Genomic DNA, 22,100 nt, shown 5'->3' on the forward strand with positions numbered 1-22,100 from the left:
AACTGCTTTAAGTTCTTCTACAAGTCCTTCAGCAGCGGCTTCGGGAAGCCCATGACAAAAGCACGGTCTAGAGTCAGAAGGTGGGGTTGGGCCCGGCACTCAGTGAGTTCTCCAGCTGGTTCTGGTGAATGCTGAAGTTTGGGAATACTGCCTTGAACCAAATGTTGGCGGTTTTGTTGCTGTTGCTGCTGTTTTAATTTCAAAGATAGTTTCCCAGGTATACAAACTAATGAGATTGATCAAAAGTATCTTCCAAAGTAGTTCAGTAAAGTGTTTTGTAGCAGCATGGAGAAAGTTGCATAATGTGAGTGTATTTTACTGGTAGTGTTGAGAGCAGAGCATAGGGAAAGCCTTGGACTAGTTGCAAGAGTCTTAGAACTTCTCATTGCCTGTTTATTTTCTGACCAGAGGCAAGTCATTTATCCTGATAAAATATTACCTGGATCATTCCATCTCTAAACGCTGAGAATCTTTTTCTGAAAATCATTAGAAAAAAAATAATGATTTTTATTAAGATCTAAGAATTTATGCAACTCAATGTTCATTTGATTTTGAAGAATTCTGTATTTACTTATTTTAATTCCTATTTGGAAACTGGGTATAATTTTTTGCTTTTGTTCATACCTCTAGAGGCATTTTATATATATATTTTAAGTTTAGCTATTAGTTTTCTCATACATCCGTTTCTTTTCAGGTTCAAGCAAGTCAGCCCACTGAAGTGAATATGTACTACCAGAACACTTACCAGACAATGCCTTATGGTGCCTCCTATGGCATACCTTATAGTTACACAGCCTATGGATCATCAGATGCCAAGTCTCAAAAAACAGATAATACAGTCCCTTTCAAAACTCCCAGTAATGAGATGGCTCCCGTTACTATTGATTTGGTAAAGAAACAGCTTAAAGACAGGTAGGGCAGATCAACTTCTTAAAGACCTGTCCGCTTGCTTTCTGGTCCCTCAGGCAACTTGTAGTCTGGGGTAGCAGATGCAGAATGCCAGCAAAGAAGACTCCCTGGCTCACCTTCAGACGCTAAACAGAAGATGACTTCGTGCTTTGCTCTGCTCCCTTCTTGGATTACTACTGTGGAAGCCTCCAAGTTGTTAAAAGGCCGAGCTCCATGAGCTGGTCGAAGACAATGCTGAGTTTGTTCCTCTTGGACTCTGAGAGTGGAGTCAAGAGATGGGGGGAGACGCAAAGCAGGATATTTTGGTTAGCCCTCCAAATAACTGTTTGAAGTCTGTAAACTGCCTTTTTAAATGGAGTTTTTACTTTTTTTTTTTTTTTATAAGAAAAGCAGTACAGACAGAAAGATGCATTCCAAGTATTTTTATGTTCTAATAGTGGAACTTAAATGCATTATAATATTGCAAGAGTCCTGACAGCATTGAATTCTAGATGTAAATGTGTTATATTTATCCTTTTGTGTTCTGAAGGTTGGATTCGATGAAAGAATTGCACAAAGCCAACCGACAGCAGCATGAGAAACACCTGCAAAGCCGTGTGGACTCCACCCGGGCTATTGAGAGACTAGAAGGGTCTTCTGGGGGCATTGGTGAACGGTATAAATTTTTGCAAGAAATGCGAGGGTATGTCCAAGACTTGCTTGAGTGTTTCAGTGAAAAGGTAAGAATGCAAAATTACTAATCTCTTTGAATAAGGCAAAAATAGGGAGGCTTTTCATAGAGCATCTTTTAATTCTCAGAAAATAATCCACTCACTCACCTTAGACTGCTGCAGTCATGCTTCGTTCTCTTTAGTCCGTTAGTTGAGGGCAGCACAGAGCCGTGTACAAACTAAAGAGAGCACCTCTGCCTGGTGTCAGGTCAGCTCATTGGCCTGCGGTGAGTGGAGAGAAGAAAAGGGGTCACCTGACAGCTTCTTGTTTTTATAGTTGACTTGTATTCTATTTCTCAGTACTTGTAAACATTTATAACGATTATTAGTAGTACAGTGCGTGACAGGTTTTTGCTAGTTTCTTATACTGGATATTTTGGTGCTGTTTCTGTTAGTGGTTTCCATCTAACTAAACCAATGCTTCATTCATTCCAGAAGCCATTCATTATCATAAGTTTTTATTCATTGAACATTTCTCATTTCTTCTGGATTCATTGCTTTAGCATGACAATTTTGAATACATTTAAATAATGCATATGCTAACTTCTCAAGTAAGTTCCTGTTCGTTTGTTTTTAAGATAAATGTACTCCACCCGTGTCATGCACAGACATGTACAGTAATAATTTAGAAATGTAAAGGGGGGAGGAAGAGCGGCAAGATGGCTCAGCAGGTAAAGGTGCTTACTGTTGAAGCCCCCTGTGAAGATGGAAGGAGAGAATCGACTCCTCGAGCTGTCCTCTCACCTCCACACATGGAGAGTGGCAGAAGCACCACATGCATCATGCATGCACACACGCAACAATAAATTCAAGGGAAAAATAGACGGCTGGCTTGTCAGCACTCATGTACTTAACCTTATCTTTGAAAATATTAAAATCATGGTCCTTAAATATTCTGTCTCAGAATCTCAGATAGGAAGGCACATTTTTCTTTATCACTAACTAGGCTTTCTCTAGAATCTCTAAGTGTAAAATATAGTTGGATGGTTTTTTGTAAATGTTTACTTCACTACAGTAAAAACAAGGGCTTTAAAAAGACAGACTTGTCTCTCTGAATCTGAATGTTTCAGTTACGTGTGGTCAGATCTGGAATGGTAGCATTCATCAAGTCCTCTCTAGCACTTAGCATGGGTTGCTGAGTTTGTGGAGGAGCACCTGCAGTTGTGATATTCCTTGGGCCGGTCAGTTGCTTGGGGCCAGGAAGGAAGCATGAGCTCAGCTGTCTGCTGAGCAGGGGTTGGAACAAGACTGGAAATGGGATGTCCATGGCAGAGCCAGCTAGAGTAAGGACCTTTGCCTGAAACAATGCTGTGTGTGTGGGAGTGCTCTCTGAGACCTGCTTCAAGTGTCTTGGCTTTTGCTTTAGAGAATTTACAAACTTCAGCACTCAAAATTGCAAACATAATGCTAACATGTGTAAAGTTAGATTACATCATCCCTGGATTAAGAATTAGTGGGACATAGTATCTGTTGCTGATTTATTAGTGTGTTTCCTCTCCTGATTACGATGTTCTTGGAGAAGTCTATGTCAGGTAGTGCTATATGGCCATAGAGTCACTTAGATATTTTTGTAGCAGGTCTGAAGCCTTATATAGTGAATACATTTTTAGTAAAAGGAGCAGATAGTGCTGTGTTTCAGAGATGCGTTCTTTCCTTCATTTTGACATCTCATATACATGCATCCAGTTGTATGTGCTTCTGAACGAAAATGTCCTGAGTTGTCATCCTTATAATATTTGATGATAAAAATTTAAAAATAGGGACAATTAGATATGAATGTCTCCGCAGTTTGACCTTTCTGTGAACATTTGCCACTTTCACAATGGAATCGTGCAAGAATACACAACTGCTTTATTACAGACATCTTTGTATTCCACCTGCCTTTTTTATTTTCCATTTACAATCTGTTCAGTTCGGGAAGATGCAGTAACACTTGGTGCCAGTGTCCCCAAACTCTAGTGGTTAACAGTTGTACTAACAACCAGGAAACTAGAATTTCTGGTTTCCTGTGTATGTGTAGTGGTCCTTAGTGTTTTGTGAAAGTTTCGTAGCATTTGGTTGTTTTATAAAGTATCTATAAAAAGACTTTTTTTAAAAAAAAAATTATTTTATTTAGATGTATTCATTTTGTACTAAGTAAGTTAGCTAGGTGTATTAGCTGGAAATTTTTGTTGACTTGAAAGCTGATAATTTATGTCCAGATTTTATTACAAAATAAAGAAAACAAATATTTGCTAGGAGGAGAGACATTTCAGAGTTTGATTTCAGATTGGTTAGTAATAGGAATTTTATTTACCCTTTTAGTTTGATTGTCAAATGTATAATAAAGCTGCAGACTGGTGTGACATTACAGGGCACTTGGTATAAATGAGTAAGTGGTGAAAATCAGCTTGCAGTTGATGCTGAAACAGGCCTGCTGTCTGCCGTAGATAGGGCCATTGTAGCAGATTTTGGCAGAGCACAGCAGTTGTTGAAGCCAGAAAGTTTACCAGATGTGGTGGGTGCCTGTAATTGCAGCATTCAGGAGGATGAGACAGGAGGAGCTGGGGCTCATAGTGAGTTCTAGACCAGCTGAGCTACACAGAGAGACTTCATCTTTAAAAATAAGAACATAAAAAGAAACCTAGAGAATTGCTATGTAGATCATGTTGCTGGAAAACTAAAAATGTAAACTTAGAAGACTTGTAAACACACCTTTTCTCTGAAGAGAAAGCACCAGAAGCTTACCATTCCTGACTTGTTGGAGCAGCACAGAAACAGTGCACTTCTTAAGTTAACTTGGCCGGGATGACCAGTGCCTGGGTTGTAAGAAGGGGGCTTCCTCACTTAGAAGTGACTGCTGCTCTGCTCGTGCTGGGACTCCCGTGCTTGTTTGTCCATAGAGTACTTTTTCAGAAAGCCGGAAATAGCGTGGACCCTCAGATAAGTAAGCAGCTGAGGAGTGTGGTGTTACGGAGTGTGTTGTATTTTTACAGGTGCCACTGATTAATGAACTTGAATCAGCAATACATCAGCTGTACAAACAGCGAGCTTCCCGCCTTGTCCAAAGACGACAAGATGATATTAAAGATGAATCTTCGGAGTTTTCAAGCCATTCAAGTCAGTCCATCTTGAAGGTTTTTATTTTTCATTAAACAACCTTGTTTACTTAGTGCAGACTAATTGAAAATTAGACCTTTCTCTTTTAAAAAGCTTCCTTGTCCACCAATTAGGTAGATCAAAAGTTGTAACACATGGACTTGGATTATGTTTAAGAATCCGTATGACCTAACCAAGGAGCTGAAACTGTACTAATATTCTGTCAGTCTACTCTTTCACCTTTAGAGCGTTGTAAATACATGATCAGTGTTATCTTAAAACCCCTGTCTCTGCCTGATTGATAGCCCACCCCACCTCTAGTTTCATTCTGTTCACGACACTGATACAGATGCTGGTTTTGATCACAGTAGCGATGCTGAGTTTAGGGACCTGGGAGTTCTGGGGAGGAGGGGGAGGAGGCTGTGTTGTGTGACACATGGTAGCTTCAGGAGTAGAGGAGTTTGGTGCTGACCCTCTGGGTAAAGCAAATACTTTTGTATTTCTTTTTAAATGTGCATTTTTTCTAGTTTGCTATATATACATATTGTGTATTTCCTTTTTTAGTCAGCTAATGTCTACAATTCTTGAAATTTTGTGGAAATTGTAGAAATTGAATTATGTATGACATGAATTATGAAAAAAAAAACCTTATTTAATTGGAAACCTTTTTAAATTCCTGTAGTTCAGATTCCTTAGCCAGATGCCTTAGAAAACGTTTTAATTCCATTTCCCTCATTGCACTCCATATTCTTGGGTGGTCTGATGGGAATTTCCTTAGTGTGGGCTCCTCATGGTTTCTTTGTACCTGTGCTAGCAGTCCCTATATGTCACAGTTACTTGACATGCTCATTTAAAATGCAGATCTTCCGGTTCCATACCTGGAGATTCTTCCTAGGTCCTTCCTGTCCAGAAATCTGCATGTTAAACAACTGCTCCGAATGATAGAGCCTAATGCTGTTTTTAGAATAATACATAGCCCATCCTCCCAGTCAGGCATTGGATCCATGACAAGCATCCTCCTGTGTGTCTGATGGGTGTTGGAGAGGTATAAAGAGAAGATGCAGTGGCTCTCAGATCTGACCCATGCACATTGAGCTGTGAGCCATTTGAATGGCTTTGGCCAGGTTTTGCTGTAAAAGTCTAAATTACATCATTGATATTGGGCACCTAAATGACTAATGCGTCCCTCCCAGATTACTTTTGATCCAGAGAGCCAGATTTCGGGGGCAGATTACAGGTAACCATAGTACATCTAAAGGAAATAATTTCCTCTTAAGTTAAATGGTGTGAGCTATGTATCACATTCACTATCCTTGCTGTCTATAATCTGTTCTTCGTACTGTGAGGTGATATAGTTACTTGGAATGTGAAGTGAGAGTTATATGATGATGCGTGGTAATTTGAAAAATGGAAAGTGCTGCAAGAAAATGGAAAAGTGAAAAAAAAAACCACTATTCCTGAGGGATATAATTGACAAAGATTTAAGGAAAATCACACGAGACATTAAGGAATCAATTCATTGTCCTTTTTTAAAAGAACAGCATCAGGCTTATATTTTATATAGTTTTTCAGAAACGAAGGAAGCCAAATCTTGAGTTTTTGATTTCTCACCTAAGTTAGTTATAAGTTGTAAGCTCTAGAGTATACTTCCTAATGTCAGCTATTTTGAAAGAAGAATAAAAAACTCAGTTTGAAAAAGTCAGTTTTTAAAAATAGTTCTAGAATAGTTTGGAGATATTGCAGAGCAGAATTTAGGGTTTGTTTTCCTGTTTCTCATTTCAGTAGCAAAAATCTACATGAAAAATCTGCATGAGCTTTAAATGGTGTCATTCATCGTTTGTGTGTCTGTCTGCCCACCGATCCCTTGTTCTGTTTGTTTTCTTTTCAGTAACTATTCTATATTTTCCAGAATGTCTTAAGTAGAAATGAGGGAATGCAGAAGACATTTTCCTTTCACCTCGTACTCTAAGCAAGTTTGTCGAGCCACTGACCAAGTTGTCATTGTATCAGTGATCTGTTGGAAGCCCTCTTAGTTCTCACATGATGCACAGAGCTTCCATTCTTGCTTTTCTTTTTAAAAAAGAGTTGTTACTGTTTTTTAAATTCTGTGGATTTGTGTGTGTCTGTATATGCACTGAGTGCAGGTGCCCTTGGAGGTCAGAAACATAGAACCCCATAGCTACAGTTAGCGGGCTGTTGTGAGCTCCCCAATGTGGGTCCTGGAACCCCAACTCTGGGCCATCTTTCCTGTTCCCGTCTTGTGTCTTCTACATGAACAGACACTATCTCCAGAAAGACCAATCCTAATAACGGATCAAAGAGACTGAGGAAACAGACATGCTGTTTGCAGTAGAGAACCTCAAAGCTCATTATAGCTTCAGGGAGATAATTTATGGGGTATGTGGTGCTGGGAGTTGAGTGTGACTTCCTGCCGGCAGGCCAACTGTTTATCAGCTGACCTGTGTGTGTCCTTGGCCTTGGTAGTCACTTAACAAAGTGTGGGTGCTGTGAAGGAAATAACAAGAACCACCTTTTTGAAACGTAAATGATGCTGAAACGAAACTTTAACCAGGAGAGAGTAGGAAAATAAAGATAGAAGATTACCATGGAGCTTTCAGAAGGAGGGCCAGACTTTTTTCCAGAGGCGTTCAAAAGTGACAAGGGATGCCTGATACGGAAAGAGCCCTGAGTGAGAAGTTTCCCTGCTCAGGTGTCAGTCTCGACACTGCCCTAAGAGTAGTGTTAAATACACTTCCGTGACTGAGAGAGTATAAATTAGTAAACCCTTGACTACAAAGCTGTTATGTCTTTCTACATGTTTCTTTGCTGTCATTTTACATCATTCAGCATCTTTCTTAAAAATACTATTTTTTCCTTTGCATGATAATGTGGATTTTTCGTTTGTTTGTTCATTGTACTAGGATAAGCTAGTCCTGTTACTTAGACAGAAATAGTAAGCCCAGCAGTAGTTGTGCTCTTAGAAGTCAGTTTTAATTCTTCTACTTTTTCTCATGGAAACTCAATAATTCCAAGATTTGTTCTATACTAAAAACCTATCTAGTCCTATATTTAAAACTTATCTATTCATTGCAGAACCTTGCTGTGGGGATTAGCAGGCAGGTTTATCATAATGGCTTGTTCTATGCAAATTCTTTCCTCATGATTGTTGAAGGAAGACTGTTAATTTTAACTGTTTGTTGTTTTATAGATAAAGCTTTGATGGCACCCAATCTTGATTCCTTTGGACGGGATCGGGCACTGTATCAAGAGCACGCAAAACGTCGGATCGCAGAGCGGGAAGCCAGGAGGTGAGTCTGAAAATACTGGCTGGGCATTGTTAAGGAAGCTGGATTTTGTTTTTTAATCTAAATTAAAAAATCAATGTTTGTTAACTAGGACTCGCCGCAGGCAAGCCAGAGAGCAAACCGGTAAGATGGCAGATCACCTCGAAGGCCTTTCCAGTGATGATGAGGAGACATCTACAGATATTACTAATTTCAATCTGGAGAAAGGTTAGACTTTTATTTGGAAACCAGACTCATCAAATTGTTCTCTACTTGGTTATGCTTTTAATATTTTTTCTTTTTAGTGAAATTAAAAACAAAATTACTCTTATTTATTTGTGTGTATGTCTGCATTCCACCATGGGCTTGTGGAGGCCAGGGCAACTTGAAAGAGTTAATTTTCTCCTTCACTGTGTTAGTCTCCTGGGATCAGACTCAGGTTATCAGGTTTGCTGGCCCACTGAGCCATTGTGATGGCCCTTGTGGTTTTTAATCATGAAATGGATAGAATTTTTGTGTCTTCTGTAATAAGCGAGGTGCTGTTTTACATCTTTTTTTTTTTTTTTTATTGAATATTATAGTTCTCAGAATAAGAGTTAACAGTGTTAGGAGATTTAATTAATACTTGTATACAAACCGTGTGTTGGAGCCATTGGTCCAGTCACCTGAAGCTGTCTGCTCTGAAAGTTAAGTCTAGAGAGGGATGTGTTACTTCACCCAGGTAGTGGTACAGCTGCATGCTGGGCATTTCTAGGATGTTCCTGAGTAAATTCTGTCTCTCCCACCATTGGCTGTAGTCATTTGGGTTATATTGACTGGGCTAGTAGAGAACCTTATTAGTTGTGACTTTTCCCCCCTCTGTTGAAGTACTAGGGATTGAATTGAAGGTCTCACACTTGATAGGCAAACAATCTACCACTGAGCCATAGTCTCAGCCTTCAAACATACATTGTGAGACAATCTCTCTAAGTTACCCAGACTGACCTTGAACTTGTGGTCCTCTTGCCTCAGCTTCCTAGTGTTACCAGGCCCAGTTTCTCTGACTTGGGGTTTTTGAAACAGAGTCTCATAGCCCAGGCTAGCTTCAGCTCATTTTGTGCCCACGCTGAGTTTCTACTCATTACCTAGTTAGAGATGTTCTTGCACTCCTGGTCTTCCTGCCTCCACTTCCTAAATGCTGAGATTACAGGTGTGCATCACCACAACGAACTTGGACTTTTTTATAGCCAACATTTGTGGACGTGTGGAAAATTGGAAAGGATGATGAGACTCCACATTGGTCCGTCATCCAGACTGAAGATGCTGACATTCCACTGCTTTGCTTTCTCTCTCTGTGTGTCCGCATATGTCAGTGCTCCTTTGGAGATGGCTCGCTGTAAACATCATGACATTTGACCCACAAAGAACGGGAACATTGTCAGTTCTGTCTGTGTGCCGGTCCCAAGGATTGGCCCCAGGTCGTGGGGCTTGGGAACAAGCTCTGTGCCCACTGAGCTACCTCACCAGTGGAGAGAGTAAACTCCTGTGTGCTACGAGCACTAAGTGGTACTCTGCTGCTTTCAAACCTTTCTTTTTTTTCTTTTTTTCATTCTAGATCGCATTTTGAAAGAGTCTAGCAAGGTTTTTGAAGATGTCCTTGAGAGTTTCTACTCAATTGACTGCATTAAAGCACAGTTTGAAGCATGGCGTTCAAAATACTACACGTCCTATAAGGATGCTTACATTGGTCTTTGTTTGCCAAAATTGTTCAATCCTCTCATCAGACTGCAGCTCCTCACCTGGACTCCTCTTGAGGTGCGTGGTTTCTACCACTATTCAAAAACAATGATTTGGGTAGTTTTTGCCTTAAAAGCTAGAGAGGGAGATAGAGCATAGTCTGTAATCAATTAAGATAGACTATATCTTAGGTTAATCTGTTTTTAAATAAAGTTTTTTGATCACTTCAAAAGCTTTCTTTGTGATTTCAGTTTATATAAAGTTTTATTCCTGGCAAAAATTATGTGTATTAACACTGGGTTATAAGCAGGAAAAGCAAGAAGTTAGTCTTTTTATCCCAGGAGAACTTGGTCCCTGTTGGGAAAGTACACTAGGGCAGTTGTGGTTATGACAAACGGAAAGGGTGGAACGAACTAGTGAGTCTGAAGATGGCGTCAGGAGAGCACATGGTCTTAGTATATGAGTGCGGAGAGTGGAACTGTTTGTCCCTGGTTCTAACAGTTAGCATTGGGTCTTTGTAAGTTACTGACATAGTGATTGACGTTTACTGGATGAGATGAGAAAACAATAAGGAAAAAGGGGCTTTCAATGGAGCCTCTTAACAAGCTAAAGGAATTTGAACTCCAGAAACGGCTTCGTTCCTGGAAAGTGCCTGCCTGCTCTAGTAGTTTCATCCTGTGCATGTGTGTTTCAGTAGCCTGCAGAGGTTCAAGGCTGTGTGGATTGGAAGTCTTGTGTTGTTAGCTTCTTCCTCTGTCCACAGCTTTTAGCTTCCTTGGACTTCTTGAACACCCATTGCTGTCCCAGCTTCACAGAACTACTGTGTCCCACGTAGAATTCAACCCTGCTGTGTGTGCTGTCCTGAACTAGCAGTTTGCTTCATCTCTGTCTTGTCTTTTTTTTTTTTTTTTTTTTTTTTGGTTTTTCAAGACAGGGTTTCTCTGTGTAGCTTTGCTTCTTTCCTGGAACTCACTTGGTTGCCCAGGCTGGCCTCGAACTCACAGAGATCCGCTGGGATTAAAGGCGTGCACCACCACCGCCCGGCCTGTCTTTTCTTTTAATGATCATGGTCCTGTGCTTCTTCTGCCGCATCTGAAAACAGTGTTTTGTATATTTTGTCCAGTGCTTGTTTGTTACAGCTAAAGGGTAACTCTAACAACTTTTTAATATGTTTTAGGCAAAATGCCGTGACTTTGAATACATGCTCTGGTTTGAATCTCTGCTGTTCTATGGTTGTGAAGAACGAGAACAAGAGAAGGATGATGTTGATGTAGCTCTGCTGCCCACCATTGTGGAGAAGGTCATTCTTCCCAAGCTGACAGGTAGATTTCAGGAGGGGCATCATTGTTCTGGGTTTCTCAGATGTGCCTAGAGTTCTTAGTCCAGTGACCATTTCATCATAGATGTTACATAATCTATATTAGGTATCACCTGGCTGGCCCAGGGGTGTTAAGGATAGACAATTCTTAGCCTGAGGCTTGAAGACCACTTTGCAGGGGACATAGACCTGAGAGCAATAATTGATGTTTCAGAGCCTCAAGATTGCTTAATGCCAAACTGAATAGATGTTTTGGGGGAGTCATACACATTTGTTTTATTCATTTTCTTGAAAGATTAGAAATTACTGTTACAGAAATCTGTTTAATTGTTGAGAGGTTATCTGAATTATTTAACATAATTAAAAATAATTAAAAATCAAATTGGAATTTAATTAGAAATTTTGGTTGTTTGAATAAGATCTTTTGGGATACAAAGGACTACAAAAATAAATGCTGGTATTTATAACCAAAGCCTATCTGATATTAAAAATAAGCTGCAGCTTTTAACATCTTGTCTCTTGTTTTTCAACAGTAATAGCTGAAAACATGTGGGATCCCTTTTCTACAACACAGACCTCAAGAATGGTTGGAATTACACTAAAATTAATAAATGGCTATCCTTCAGTAGTCAATGCAGAAAATAAAAACACACAGGTACTTCAGTTCCTATGCTTGGGAAGGTTTATTCCTTCTTTTGAAAATGGGCCAGACTTTAAGAGAATGAATGGTTATTCCGAACCAACCAGGGATCTGATTGATTCTCCCAGTTGGGTTTTTTATACAGTTAAGCTGCTAGTTTTCGGTTGTGCAAATCTCTGTGGAAGAAAGATCCCATTTGTCTGTCACCAGCACAGCCCACTTCCAATTCCACCATCAAGCTTCCCTGTCAAAACTGTACTGTGGGGGAGAATAGAAAGTAAACGCACTAGATGAGCTCTTTGTGGTGATTGGAACTTAAGTAGCATATTTAAAAGTGGCCAGGTACACTTACAGGTAACCCTCAGATGTAAAATTGCTTTCACTGAGCTGGCTGGAAAAGCCTTCATTGTTGTTGAATTTTGACTTTTTGAAAATGATCTATGTTAATTTTAGATCTTTATATAAGTAGACTTGGAGTTAAAAAATTTGTAAATAGCTTTACTGATTAGTAATTGCTGAGCGGTTATTTGGTAGAGTTGTAAGTGTTAAAGTTATTTAACATAATTTAAATGTAATTCCTTTAACTCTGTAGGTATACCTTAAAGCACTTTTATTGAGGATGAGAAGAACTTTAGATGATGATGTATTCATGCCCTTATATCCCAAAAAGTAAGTAATTCATATGAACATTAAGTATAACATTCCATGCTTGCTTTCAGAGTCTAAACTTGAAATATAAACTTTACTTGTGTAGTATAAAATTACCTATCTCAAAATTCAGTTTTGTTTTTTTGGTTTGTTGCTTGTATTTGTTTTGTATGGGCTTCAGACTCTTTCTCTCTTTTTTTTAATCTCTCCAACTTTGCCTGTCCTCTCCCATTTCTCTCTGCGGCCCCCATCCCTCTCACTCTCTCTCTCCCTGTCCCTCTCTCTCTCCCTGTGCCCCCACCCCCTCTCTCTCTACCTGCCCCCCCCCCGTCCCCCTCTCTCTCTCTCTCTCTCTCTCCCTGCCCTCCCTCCCCCCCACTCTCTCTCCCTGCCCTCCCTCCCCCCCACTCTCTCTCCCCGCCCCTCTCCCTCTCTCTCTCCCTGTCCCCCCCTCACTCTCTATCCCCGCCATGTGTTGCTTTGGGATAGATGCTGAGCAAACACTCTGCCCTGAGCCGCAGCCGAGCTGCGCTCTCCCGAGTTCTGATCTTGTTTATTTGTGGACATTCTTTTTGGTAAGAGTGGAAAAGCATTTACTTATACAATATTTGATTGTGTTTTATTTCTCTTTTAGTGTCTTAGAAAATAAAAATTCTGGGCCTTACTTATTTTTTCAACGACAGTTTTGGTCTTCTGTCAAGGTATGTATTCATAGACCATCTAAAAATTTAGAATTTTTTGGACTTTATGTAGTGTATTTGAAAGACTTTGTTTATTAACTCTGTAGACTTACATTGGTGTGGTGTCACACACAATCAAATATTATTCCAAAGTTTATTTCAGTTTGATGTTCTCACAGGAAAATTTGAAAGTAAGGCCCAGGCTGTCCCACAGGCCGCTTAACTAAGCCGCAGCACTGAACACACAGATGTGTTTAGCAGTTAGAGCACCGGCTCTCTCCTGCGTTTTAGGGTACAGCATTGGCCAAGACAGAAGCCTTTTCAGTGGAGTTTACAGTACACTTGGCAGGTAGATGGCAGACAGATGGTACCAGCTGTGGTGTCGATGAGGGGCCCCTAGGGAATTCAGATGGGCAACTCCAGCATTGCGGTAGAAGATCCCTCTTCCTCTCCAGGAAGTGAGCCTAAGATTGTGACACAGGAGGGTTAAATAGAATCCAGGTAAAGGAGAGCGGGCTTTGGTAAAGATTAAACAAGTACAGAATGGCCAGGGCTAGGAAGCAGCAGAGTCAGGTAAGGCTTGTCTTTATCCTGAAGGTTCTAAGTTCTGTCTCTCCATTTGTCCTTGGGGTAGTTCACACACATTTGCTCTTTAGTGCATAGTTCCATGAGTTTTCATAAAATACACTTGTCACCACTACCAAGATGAAAGACACATCTCCCCCAAGTTCCCCTTTGCAGTGTAGCCCACTTCTGACCCCCTCCTAACCCGCTTGTGTTCTGTGGTTTCTTTGCAAGGATGTGTTTCCGGCAAGTCTGCAGTAGGTCCCCCTGAGCGAGCCTTGCTCTGCTTCAGTGTATGAGAGTTGCTTCATTAGTGTTCTCAGCAGTGTGCTGGTTTACTGCAGGCTGGGAGTCTGTAAGGTGCGGGTCTAAGAGTTGAGTTCCTGTTCCTGTTCAGTTCCTTTCCTAGTTAGGAGGACTTGAGATGGTTTCCAGTTGGAGTAATTGGGGAGAGAGAGGCCGTGAGGACTTCCTGAGTGTGTGAGTTCTTGTCTCGTTTCATTGAGTGAAACGCCGGGGAGGCTGTCTGTGGTGTTTGTGTTCACCAACAGCATGTGAAGAGGTTGTGTTACTCCTTACTCTCCATGTCCGCGTTGATTAGTGGTGTACAGCCTGATTTCATAGACTTGCCTTGCCTTCTGTGTGTTCTCAGGTATTTTGCTCATGTTTTAAGTTGACTGTTTTCTTCTTACTGAGTTCAATTAGTTCTGTGTTCTGGAGGAAACATAGGGAGATGATTTTTGAACTTTGTCTCTGGTTTGTCTTTTAACTTTTCATTCAAGTATTCCAAATGTAGAAGTTGTAGTGGGTTTTTGTTGTTGCTGAATTGGGGTCTCATGTAGCCCAGACCTGTTTCAGAGACTTGCTGTGTAGCTAAGGATGACCCTGAACTCCTGTCCTCTCACTTCCCAGTGCTGGAGCTGAGGCTGCACCACTTGGATGATGCTGTGCATTGGGCCTTGGACCCAGCTGTGTGCCAGCTGAGCTCAATTCTCAGCAGCACAAGCTCTCATTTGTCTCCTACTGGTACGGTTGTATGTGCTTCAGAAGACACATTTAGAAATATTTTCCTAACAGAGAACCGTGAAATTTCTCTCCTTTACCTTGACGTTTCATAGTTTGGGTTTTACATTTAGCCATGTCATCTGTTCACATTTTTATTTTAGGGGCTGGAGAGATGGCTCAGTGGTTAAGAGCACTGAGGACCCAGGCACTCACGGTGGTTCCCAGCCACCTGGAACTCCTGTTCAAGGGGATGAAGTGTCATCTTCTGGTCTCCTCCAGCCCCGCACAAGTGTGATGCACAGACACATGTGCAGGCTGAAATCCGTATTACACAAAATTAGGAAAATCCAAATTAAAGTTTTAGTTTAGATCCCTTTGTTCCCCTGCTCTTTGTTGTGGAGACAGTCTTAGCTGAAAGTTGGTGAAAGATGTGAGAGTCGTGGTTCTTAGGATGGAAAGGACAAACAAATGGCCACTTGTGAGATGACTTTGCGTGCTGTATAGAACTAACGTGTTGACGTAGGTTGAGGATAGTGATAATGAAAATTGGAACTCATTTTTTGTTACCTGTTTACTGTGCCACACCCTGTATTGAAACCCCAGAATGTCAAGTAGACCCTCCCTGTCATTCTGTGTGCCCAGTCTGACCTCAGTGTCGTTCCATTGCTAAGACAAGATGGGACTCTAATGCAGATCTTAACAGGGTTCTGCAAGAGAATTAATTCTGAATATCCTCAAGCCTCCATTGTGTGTAATGGTTTTTCTCTTAAAGGGAAAGGGATTTCTCTTTGTGTTGTCCTCAAAAAAATTGAGTGGAAATACTCAGATCATTTTTGTACGTTTATTTCTGTTACAGAATTCTGCTTGAAAAAAGGTACACTAGTATGCTTGCTGTAATCACTGGAGTAACTCGAGTGCAGAAAGAGGGTACTAGTTAGATTTTGGAGTTAGAGAAGCAGACAGGGTGGATGGAGGTGAAGTCAAGTTACTTGACAAAGAGGCCAAGAGTGACCAGTGTGTGCTTCTGGCCTGAGTAGTTTGCTGCATAATGCTACCATTTACTCAATGGAGAAATACTGGGAAGCTAGACATTGTGGTGAGATGGGATGAGGCCTCCGTTTCATGACCGTGGTCTTCATTTTATATATACGTGTCCAGCTTGAGCAGAGTGGGAGGTTGTCAGCCATGTTGTGCTAGAGTCAGAGATGAAGGCCTGCCTGCTAAGGGCCTGTGGTACCAGTCGATCTGGGAGTACTTTCTACACTGACAGGAAATGTTCTCTGTGTGTGTTGACCAATATGACATCCACTAGTTACGTGCGCTGCCATTCATGGTTTAACTAATTTAAATGTGAGATTCAAGAGTTACTGTAGGAAACATTTAGATACTTCAGAAGTGTTAATACTTTGTCAGGGCTTCCTTCCATCCATCTTATTTTTGGGTGTTTTACTATGTAACTAATTTACTTTGTACTTAATAATAATTGATATTGCCTCACAATAATTCTTTCTTTCTTTTTAGCTATTGGGAAATTTCCTTCAGTGGTATGGCATTTTCTCAAACAAAACTCTTCAGGAATTGTCAATAGATGGCTTGTTAAATAGATACATTCTCATGGCTTTTCAGAATTCAGAATATGGAGATGACAGCATCAAAAAAGCCCAAAATGTGAGTTGGATAACACATATTGTAGTTTTAAAGCATGCCCATCAAAGCAAATTCAGTTTTCTTTGTTTAAAGAATAGGATTTTCATAAAATTCCCATTGACAATTAAACTTGCTATAAAGTTAGCAGTCAAACTAAACATGTTACATCTTTTTTTTTTAACCCAAAAAAGTAAGATAATTGATCTTAACCAAGAGGCCAAGAAATGATACATGAAAGTATGTCTGTCTATATATGTGGTTTTGTGAATGTTTTTGTAGGTATCAATTAAATTTTTATTTTTTAACCTCAAACTAAATCTCTGACTTGTAGTCTCGATACCTTGAAAATACTAGTGTATATTTTTGGCAAAGCCGAGTGTTGCCCGGCATGGCTAGACCAGGGCCGTAGTGTCAGGGCATTACACTGACTTTACTGTTGGCTAATCTTCGTGACCTAGTCCAGTGTGCCTTTCAGTTACAAAGTCAACAGCTTCACTGGCCGAAGAAATACCCGACTTACAATTAACCAGTCTTTTTAGTGCCCTTGAGCCAGAAGAGTGCTTCATTCTCTCTTGACTTTACAACCCTGACATCTCTGAAGGTGACAGGCCAGTTATTTGTAATGTGCTTTTGGTATGAGTTTGTCTGAGAGCTTTCCATAAGATTCAGGGTCTGTGTCTGTGGCAGAGGTTGTTCCTTGTTCCCTGAATGTGGTTATCCCTTAGAAGTAGACTTCTGCAACTATGCAATGAGTCCCTCTTTTTTTTTTTTTTAAATTTTTCTTTTTATTTATTCTTTCTGTCTTTCACACCATGCCTCCTGATCCCACCCATCTCCCCCTACTTCCCCCATAGAACAAAATAAAACTTAAGAGAAAAAGGGGGTGGGGAGAAGAAGGAGAAAGTCTCATGGAAGCTGCAGTGTGACACAGTCATGCAGTAAACCCCTTTATCCATACATGTTTACATGTGGCGGGGGCAAGGGTGGATGTCGGTCCTGTGGACCCAGAGCTGCAGGATCTTCATGACACAGGGCAGCAGCAAAGGGATGTCCAGAGAGGGCCCAGAGGCCTCGAACCAGACGGACGATTCTTTGTGATAAACATGTCCCCCTTTTTAAGATGGTGCTTTCTTTCTGGAATGAGATGTTTTGACTCATTTTATACCCACTGTGTCCCTGGGATAAGTCATTCCTTTAGTAACCCTTGATTCTTATAATGGACAGCCGCCTTTACCTGTTTGGATAACAGCTGCCCAAAGTAGACTGTCCTCTTGAGGGAATCAGTCTCATACTCCTTAAGCCTTGGCACTAAAGCCAGAATGTCGCAATCCCCTGTTCACTGGGTTAAGGCTCTTGCTGTGTACTCTATCTCTAGTGTCAATAGTCTTAATCTTACTTTGGGCTAACTGGGTTCCTACAACCAACATAGATACTGATCACTGAAATTTTCAGGAAGGAAGGGACGAGACTAGAGTACTGTATTTATACATGTGTTTTTATAAAGGGAACATGGTTTGCTTTAGTCACATTGATAACTGAAAAAAAAAATGGGCAACCAGTTATCAGTTTTATGTCTATTTAAATATTTGGCAAACTATTTTGAGTGTCTGGTGCATTGTAAAAAATCAGACATTGGTATAGTTAATATAGGAAGTCAGGTTTTTAAAAAGATATGTTATATAGCAGTAAATAGTAACCATTATGTAGCTTTAGCTTTTTGACATTTTCATTCTGTTTTAACTATTTCATTTGCATCTTCTGCATAGGTAATCAACTGTTTCCCCAAGCAGTGGTTTGTGAATCTGAAAGGAGAAAGAACTATTTCTCAGTTGGAAAATTTTTGCCGATATCTTGTACATTTAGCAGATACAATTTACAGGAATAGTATTGGGTGCTCTGATGTGGAAAAAAGAAATGCAAGGTAATTTATTCTTTTAATTAATGAAATGATAATCTAGAGTTCTTTAGTCAGATTTAATATTAAATAATCAAGTGGAGTCATTTTAACTTGTTTCTTAATTTATTGTTTAAATATTTCCATTACATTATATCTGTGTATATATAAGATGTACTCTGATCATATTCTCTTAAATTGTACATTTATTTACTGTTACAAACCTACCAAAATACACAATTTTTGTTTGTACAATTTTTGTCTTTTTCCAGTGCATTAAATTTGAAAGGTTTTAGAGAAAACTTACAGTAAGAGTCATACCTGGAGCAGTGGATAAATTTGTATTTTTGTTTCCTGTGAAGAATTGAATAGATTTAGAGTTTTAGCATGTAGTGATCCTTAGCCTATGAGCTTTCATTATGTAGATGTAAAACCTGAAAAGAATGGCCACTGAAGTGTGGACTGGGTTAAAGTTGAGTATTTGAGAGCTTTCATGCTCTCTTAATCCATATTACAGACTAAAGGCCATTCATGATTGTTTTGGGAATAGCTTGTGTCTAGTTTTCATGAAAAAATTTCTAGGAAAGAGCCCAGCCTGGACCCAGGTGTGAACCTCGGCTTATTAGGAGGCTGAGGCAGAAGAGTCTCAGTTCAAGGCTTGCCAGGGCTTCAGAGTGAGCTGAGGGCTAGCCTGAGCGATTTGTAAACATTGGTACAGTTGGCACTGGTTAGATGTGTGTTGTTTTCTCTGTACTGAGTAACCCCAGAGCGAGGCTCAGAGATGTGTACTTACTCATCCTTTCAAGAATTCTGGTGTTACTATCTCAGTTTCTTCATAATAAGGTGGATTGACTTAAGGCAGGACTGATAAGGAAAGCAGGACTAGGCTTTATTGAATGAATTTTAAAGGAGTTGAGGTTTGGCTCCTCCTAAGCCGATGATGAAGACAAACGTTTTCTGTTGAAGTTGTACTCCACAAGGGCTGGGACTCCGGTTGGGAAGCAGAGAGACAGAGCTCCAAAAGGGTTTGGGATCGTAACTGCTTTTCTTCCTAGATATTGATGAAAATCATTTATCAAAATAAAATAGTTTGTGTTTAGAATGAACTTCCTGTCTCTGGGCCAGTCACTTAAACATTTTGAATACATAACCGATTAAAGATTCTTTTCCCAGCCGGGCAGTGGTGGCGCACGCCCTTTAATCCCAGCACTCGGGAGGCAGAGGCAGGCAGATCTCTGTGAGTTCGAGGCCAGCCTGGTCTACAGAGTGAGTTCCAGGAAAGGCACAAAGCTACACAGAGAAACCTGTCTCAAAAACCAAAAACAAACAAAAGAAGATTCTTTTCCCATTTATTTGTTTTGAGAGTGGTGTACATACTGCCATGGTGCGTGTGTGGAGCTCAGAGGACAGCCGCCAGGATTGGGCTCTTTCCTTCCACCATGGAGGATCTGGAAACAGACTCTGCATTAGGTTTGGTGGCAAGCAGTATACAGTGAGCCATCTCGACGTTTTAAAACATGCTGTAGCTTGCATGTCGTCTTCTCAGTGATTGAAAATGTATGCCTGGGAAAGTTACTTTGCAGATTCTCTAATGTAGTTGTAAAATCAAGAACAAATTTTATCTCAATATAATGCTGTGATTTTTTTTTTTCCTCAGAGAAAACATAAAACAGATAGTAAAACTTCTTGCAAGTGTTCGGGCTTTGGATCATGCTGTGTCTGTTGCAAGTGACCACAATGTGAAAGAACTTAAGTCTCTGATGGAAGGAAAATAGATCTGAGACCAGAAAGTGTTTGCTTTGCCCATTCCCAGTGTGTAAATTTTGTACATATGTAAAGTTTCTTAAACTGTAAGATACTGATTCTTGTTTAAATACAAAAACATTATATTACTACTGTGTCCTTCAATGTGATTTCTTCAGAACAAAAGGAATTCAGATTACTTCTAGGAGTCTATGAATGTTTTCCTTACTGCCTGTCATATTTTGTTTATGGAGGTATTTTGTATCGTCATAAATTAACTTTGTTTACGTGTCCTCTATAAATGATGTGTGTGTAGTGTAAATTGTATAATTATGCATATATGTATGTATATATTTATACCACCCTGGGTTTTCACGCTGGAAATTTGCGGGTGTTTTTCTACAGAGGAAGCTTTTTAACAACAGAAAATGACCCAGTAGCAGTCGTCTTCGGGAACTGCTGTGCTGTTACAGCAGAAGGGCTGGCAGGTGATGGTCGTCACCCCCACTTCAGCTAGCATCACTGTCACTTGTCGCTGTACTGCCTTAAAATGAGAGCTGAGTTAGGGCTTTGTCACTGAGTGAGTGTGGAACTTCTGTGAGTCAGCCTTGGAGCACATGTGGGTTTAATGTGAGCGCTGGGTGATACAGCAGTAGAGTTCAGGGTGGGACATCAGTTTAGTTTTTGACAATAAGCCCACAAACTAACTGCATGGTTTAGGCTGACTGTCCTTTGTCATTCATGATTTTACTCCCTGCCCAGCTTACATATACATGAATTTCTATAGTCTCTCATATTTTAAATCCCACATATGTGAGTTATATATGCAATAAAGAATATGCCTTGCTGATTAGACGCACCCAGGCAATTTACTATCGGTGGTCTTCTGTAATATTTATACCACATTGTAAATACTCAGAGAAACTTGTTTTAAAGTTAATGCTTTCTGATTCTGTGGTTTTCAAAAGAGGAACTTTTTGGAAATTAAGGACTATTGTTTGATAATTATATGTGTAATTATGCTATAGCCAAGCATTAAATTAATTTTTAAATACATCCTTCGTTGTATTTTGCTGGTGACTTAACTTTAGAGTATTTCAGATGAGTCATAGTGGGAGGCTGTTAGCAGGCCAGTGTGTACTCTTAAAGGCAGGTAGTTCATAGGACAGTGCCCTTTGTGCCCCCCTTTCTCCCATTGGTTTTGTGTGTTTGCAGGAGCAGGGCTTATCTCCACACTCTCATTTTGGGTGAATCTTTTGTTAATACTTTTGTGAGCTCCTAAATGGAATGAAACTTTTAGAACACTCATCCATCAATGTCAGTGGATTAAAACAAACAGAAATAGGTATTTGGGCCTTAAACTGTGTTTCTAAACCATAAGCCATCCTCCTCACATAAGCCATCCTCCTGTATGTTTTTAGGAACTCTTAGAAGAAGCACTGAGGCTTTCTATCCTAGCTTTTAGGAATAGGCTTGAACACTATCCCAGAACTCTGATACAAGATGAATGTAGCACAGAACTGTGCATTTAAAAACGTCTTCATGTCTCAACAGAAGTTTTTCATTCCTAAGTGAGTAAAGACACTAAAAAGGGAATTCTCACTTGCTCTGTCACATAGTAGTTGAGTGTCTTAAAACAATTATTCTCTTGAGTGCTGAAGGCCAGAAATTGGACGTGTCACCAGGACCGTGTGTCCTACAAAGGTCCTCAGCCTTGGCTTGTCATAGTTCTCCAGTCTGCCATGTTTTCATGTCACTTCATGAGTATCTGATCCCCTCTGCCTCCTTTGTAAGGGTACTTGTGATTTCATGATGGTCTCCTGCGTATCCACAGTCATCTGCTGAATGTCCAAAACTCAGGTTTCTTTGCCCAACCATCTACCATTTGCTGGTTTCAAGTATCAGGGTGTGAGTATTTTGAGATGGTTGTCACAAGCCTCACTCATTGCTCATTTTCAAAGTCAAGAAGGCATTGGCTTCTGTGCAGACCTTTAGACTGTGTATCACTGAAGTATTTAAGTTAGCCTATCATAAAGATACCACGATTCACTCAAAAATGTGTACAGCTATTTGGAAACACTGTAACAAAGTATTAAATAGGAAAAGAACAATAAGGACTGTTTAAAGGTTGCTACTATGTTTTTCAAGTCCTGGGCTTATTTTATGATTAAAAATTATTTTGAAAGGATTTGCGAAAGCTATGACTTAATACTAGAGATAAATCATGTTTCCAGTTTAATTTGAAGAAAGAAATGGCAACCTAG

General features: G+C 40.1%; 1 protein-coding gene across 1 annotated transcript in view; it reads left to right on the forward strand.

Moving 5' to 3' along the window:
* The window catches only part of Paxbp1 (PAX3 and PAX7 binding protein 1), a 30,080-nt gene extending 9,188 nt beyond the window's left edge, over nucleotides 1-20,892 (forward strand). The window contains exons 6-18 of the mRNA XM_059277219.1: nucleotides 695-912; nucleotides 1,439-1,628; nucleotides 4,595-4,718; nucleotides 7,906-8,005; nucleotides 8,094-8,209; nucleotides 9,576-9,775; nucleotides 10,875-11,019; nucleotides 11,549-11,670; nucleotides 12,248-12,324; nucleotides 12,938-13,004; nucleotides 16,074-16,220; nucleotides 17,966-18,120; nucleotides 19,751-20,892. Of these exons, the coding sequence (XP_059133202.1) occupies nucleotides 695-912; nucleotides 1,439-1,628; nucleotides 4,595-4,718; nucleotides 7,906-8,005; nucleotides 8,094-8,209; nucleotides 9,576-9,775; nucleotides 10,875-11,019; nucleotides 11,549-11,670; nucleotides 12,248-12,324; nucleotides 12,938-13,004; nucleotides 16,074-16,220; nucleotides 17,966-18,120; nucleotides 19,751-19,868 (1,779 nt within the window). The 3' untranslated portion in view covers nucleotides 19,869-20,892. The remainder of the gene's footprint in view (nucleotides 1-694; nucleotides 913-1,438; nucleotides 1,629-4,594; nucleotides 4,719-7,905; nucleotides 8,006-8,093; nucleotides 8,210-9,575; nucleotides 9,776-10,874; nucleotides 11,020-11,548; nucleotides 11,671-12,247; nucleotides 12,325-12,937; nucleotides 13,005-16,073; nucleotides 16,221-17,965; nucleotides 18,121-19,750) is intronic.
* The last annotated feature ends 1,208 nt before the right edge of the window (nucleotides 20,893-22,100 follow it).

Source organism: Peromyscus eremicus, chromosome 12, assembly GCF_949786415.1.
Source record: "Peromyscus eremicus chromosome 12, PerEre_H2_v1, whole genome shotgun sequence".
NCBI classification, from domain to species: domain Eukaryota; kingdom Metazoa; phylum Chordata; class Mammalia; order Rodentia; family Cricetidae; genus Peromyscus; species Peromyscus eremicus.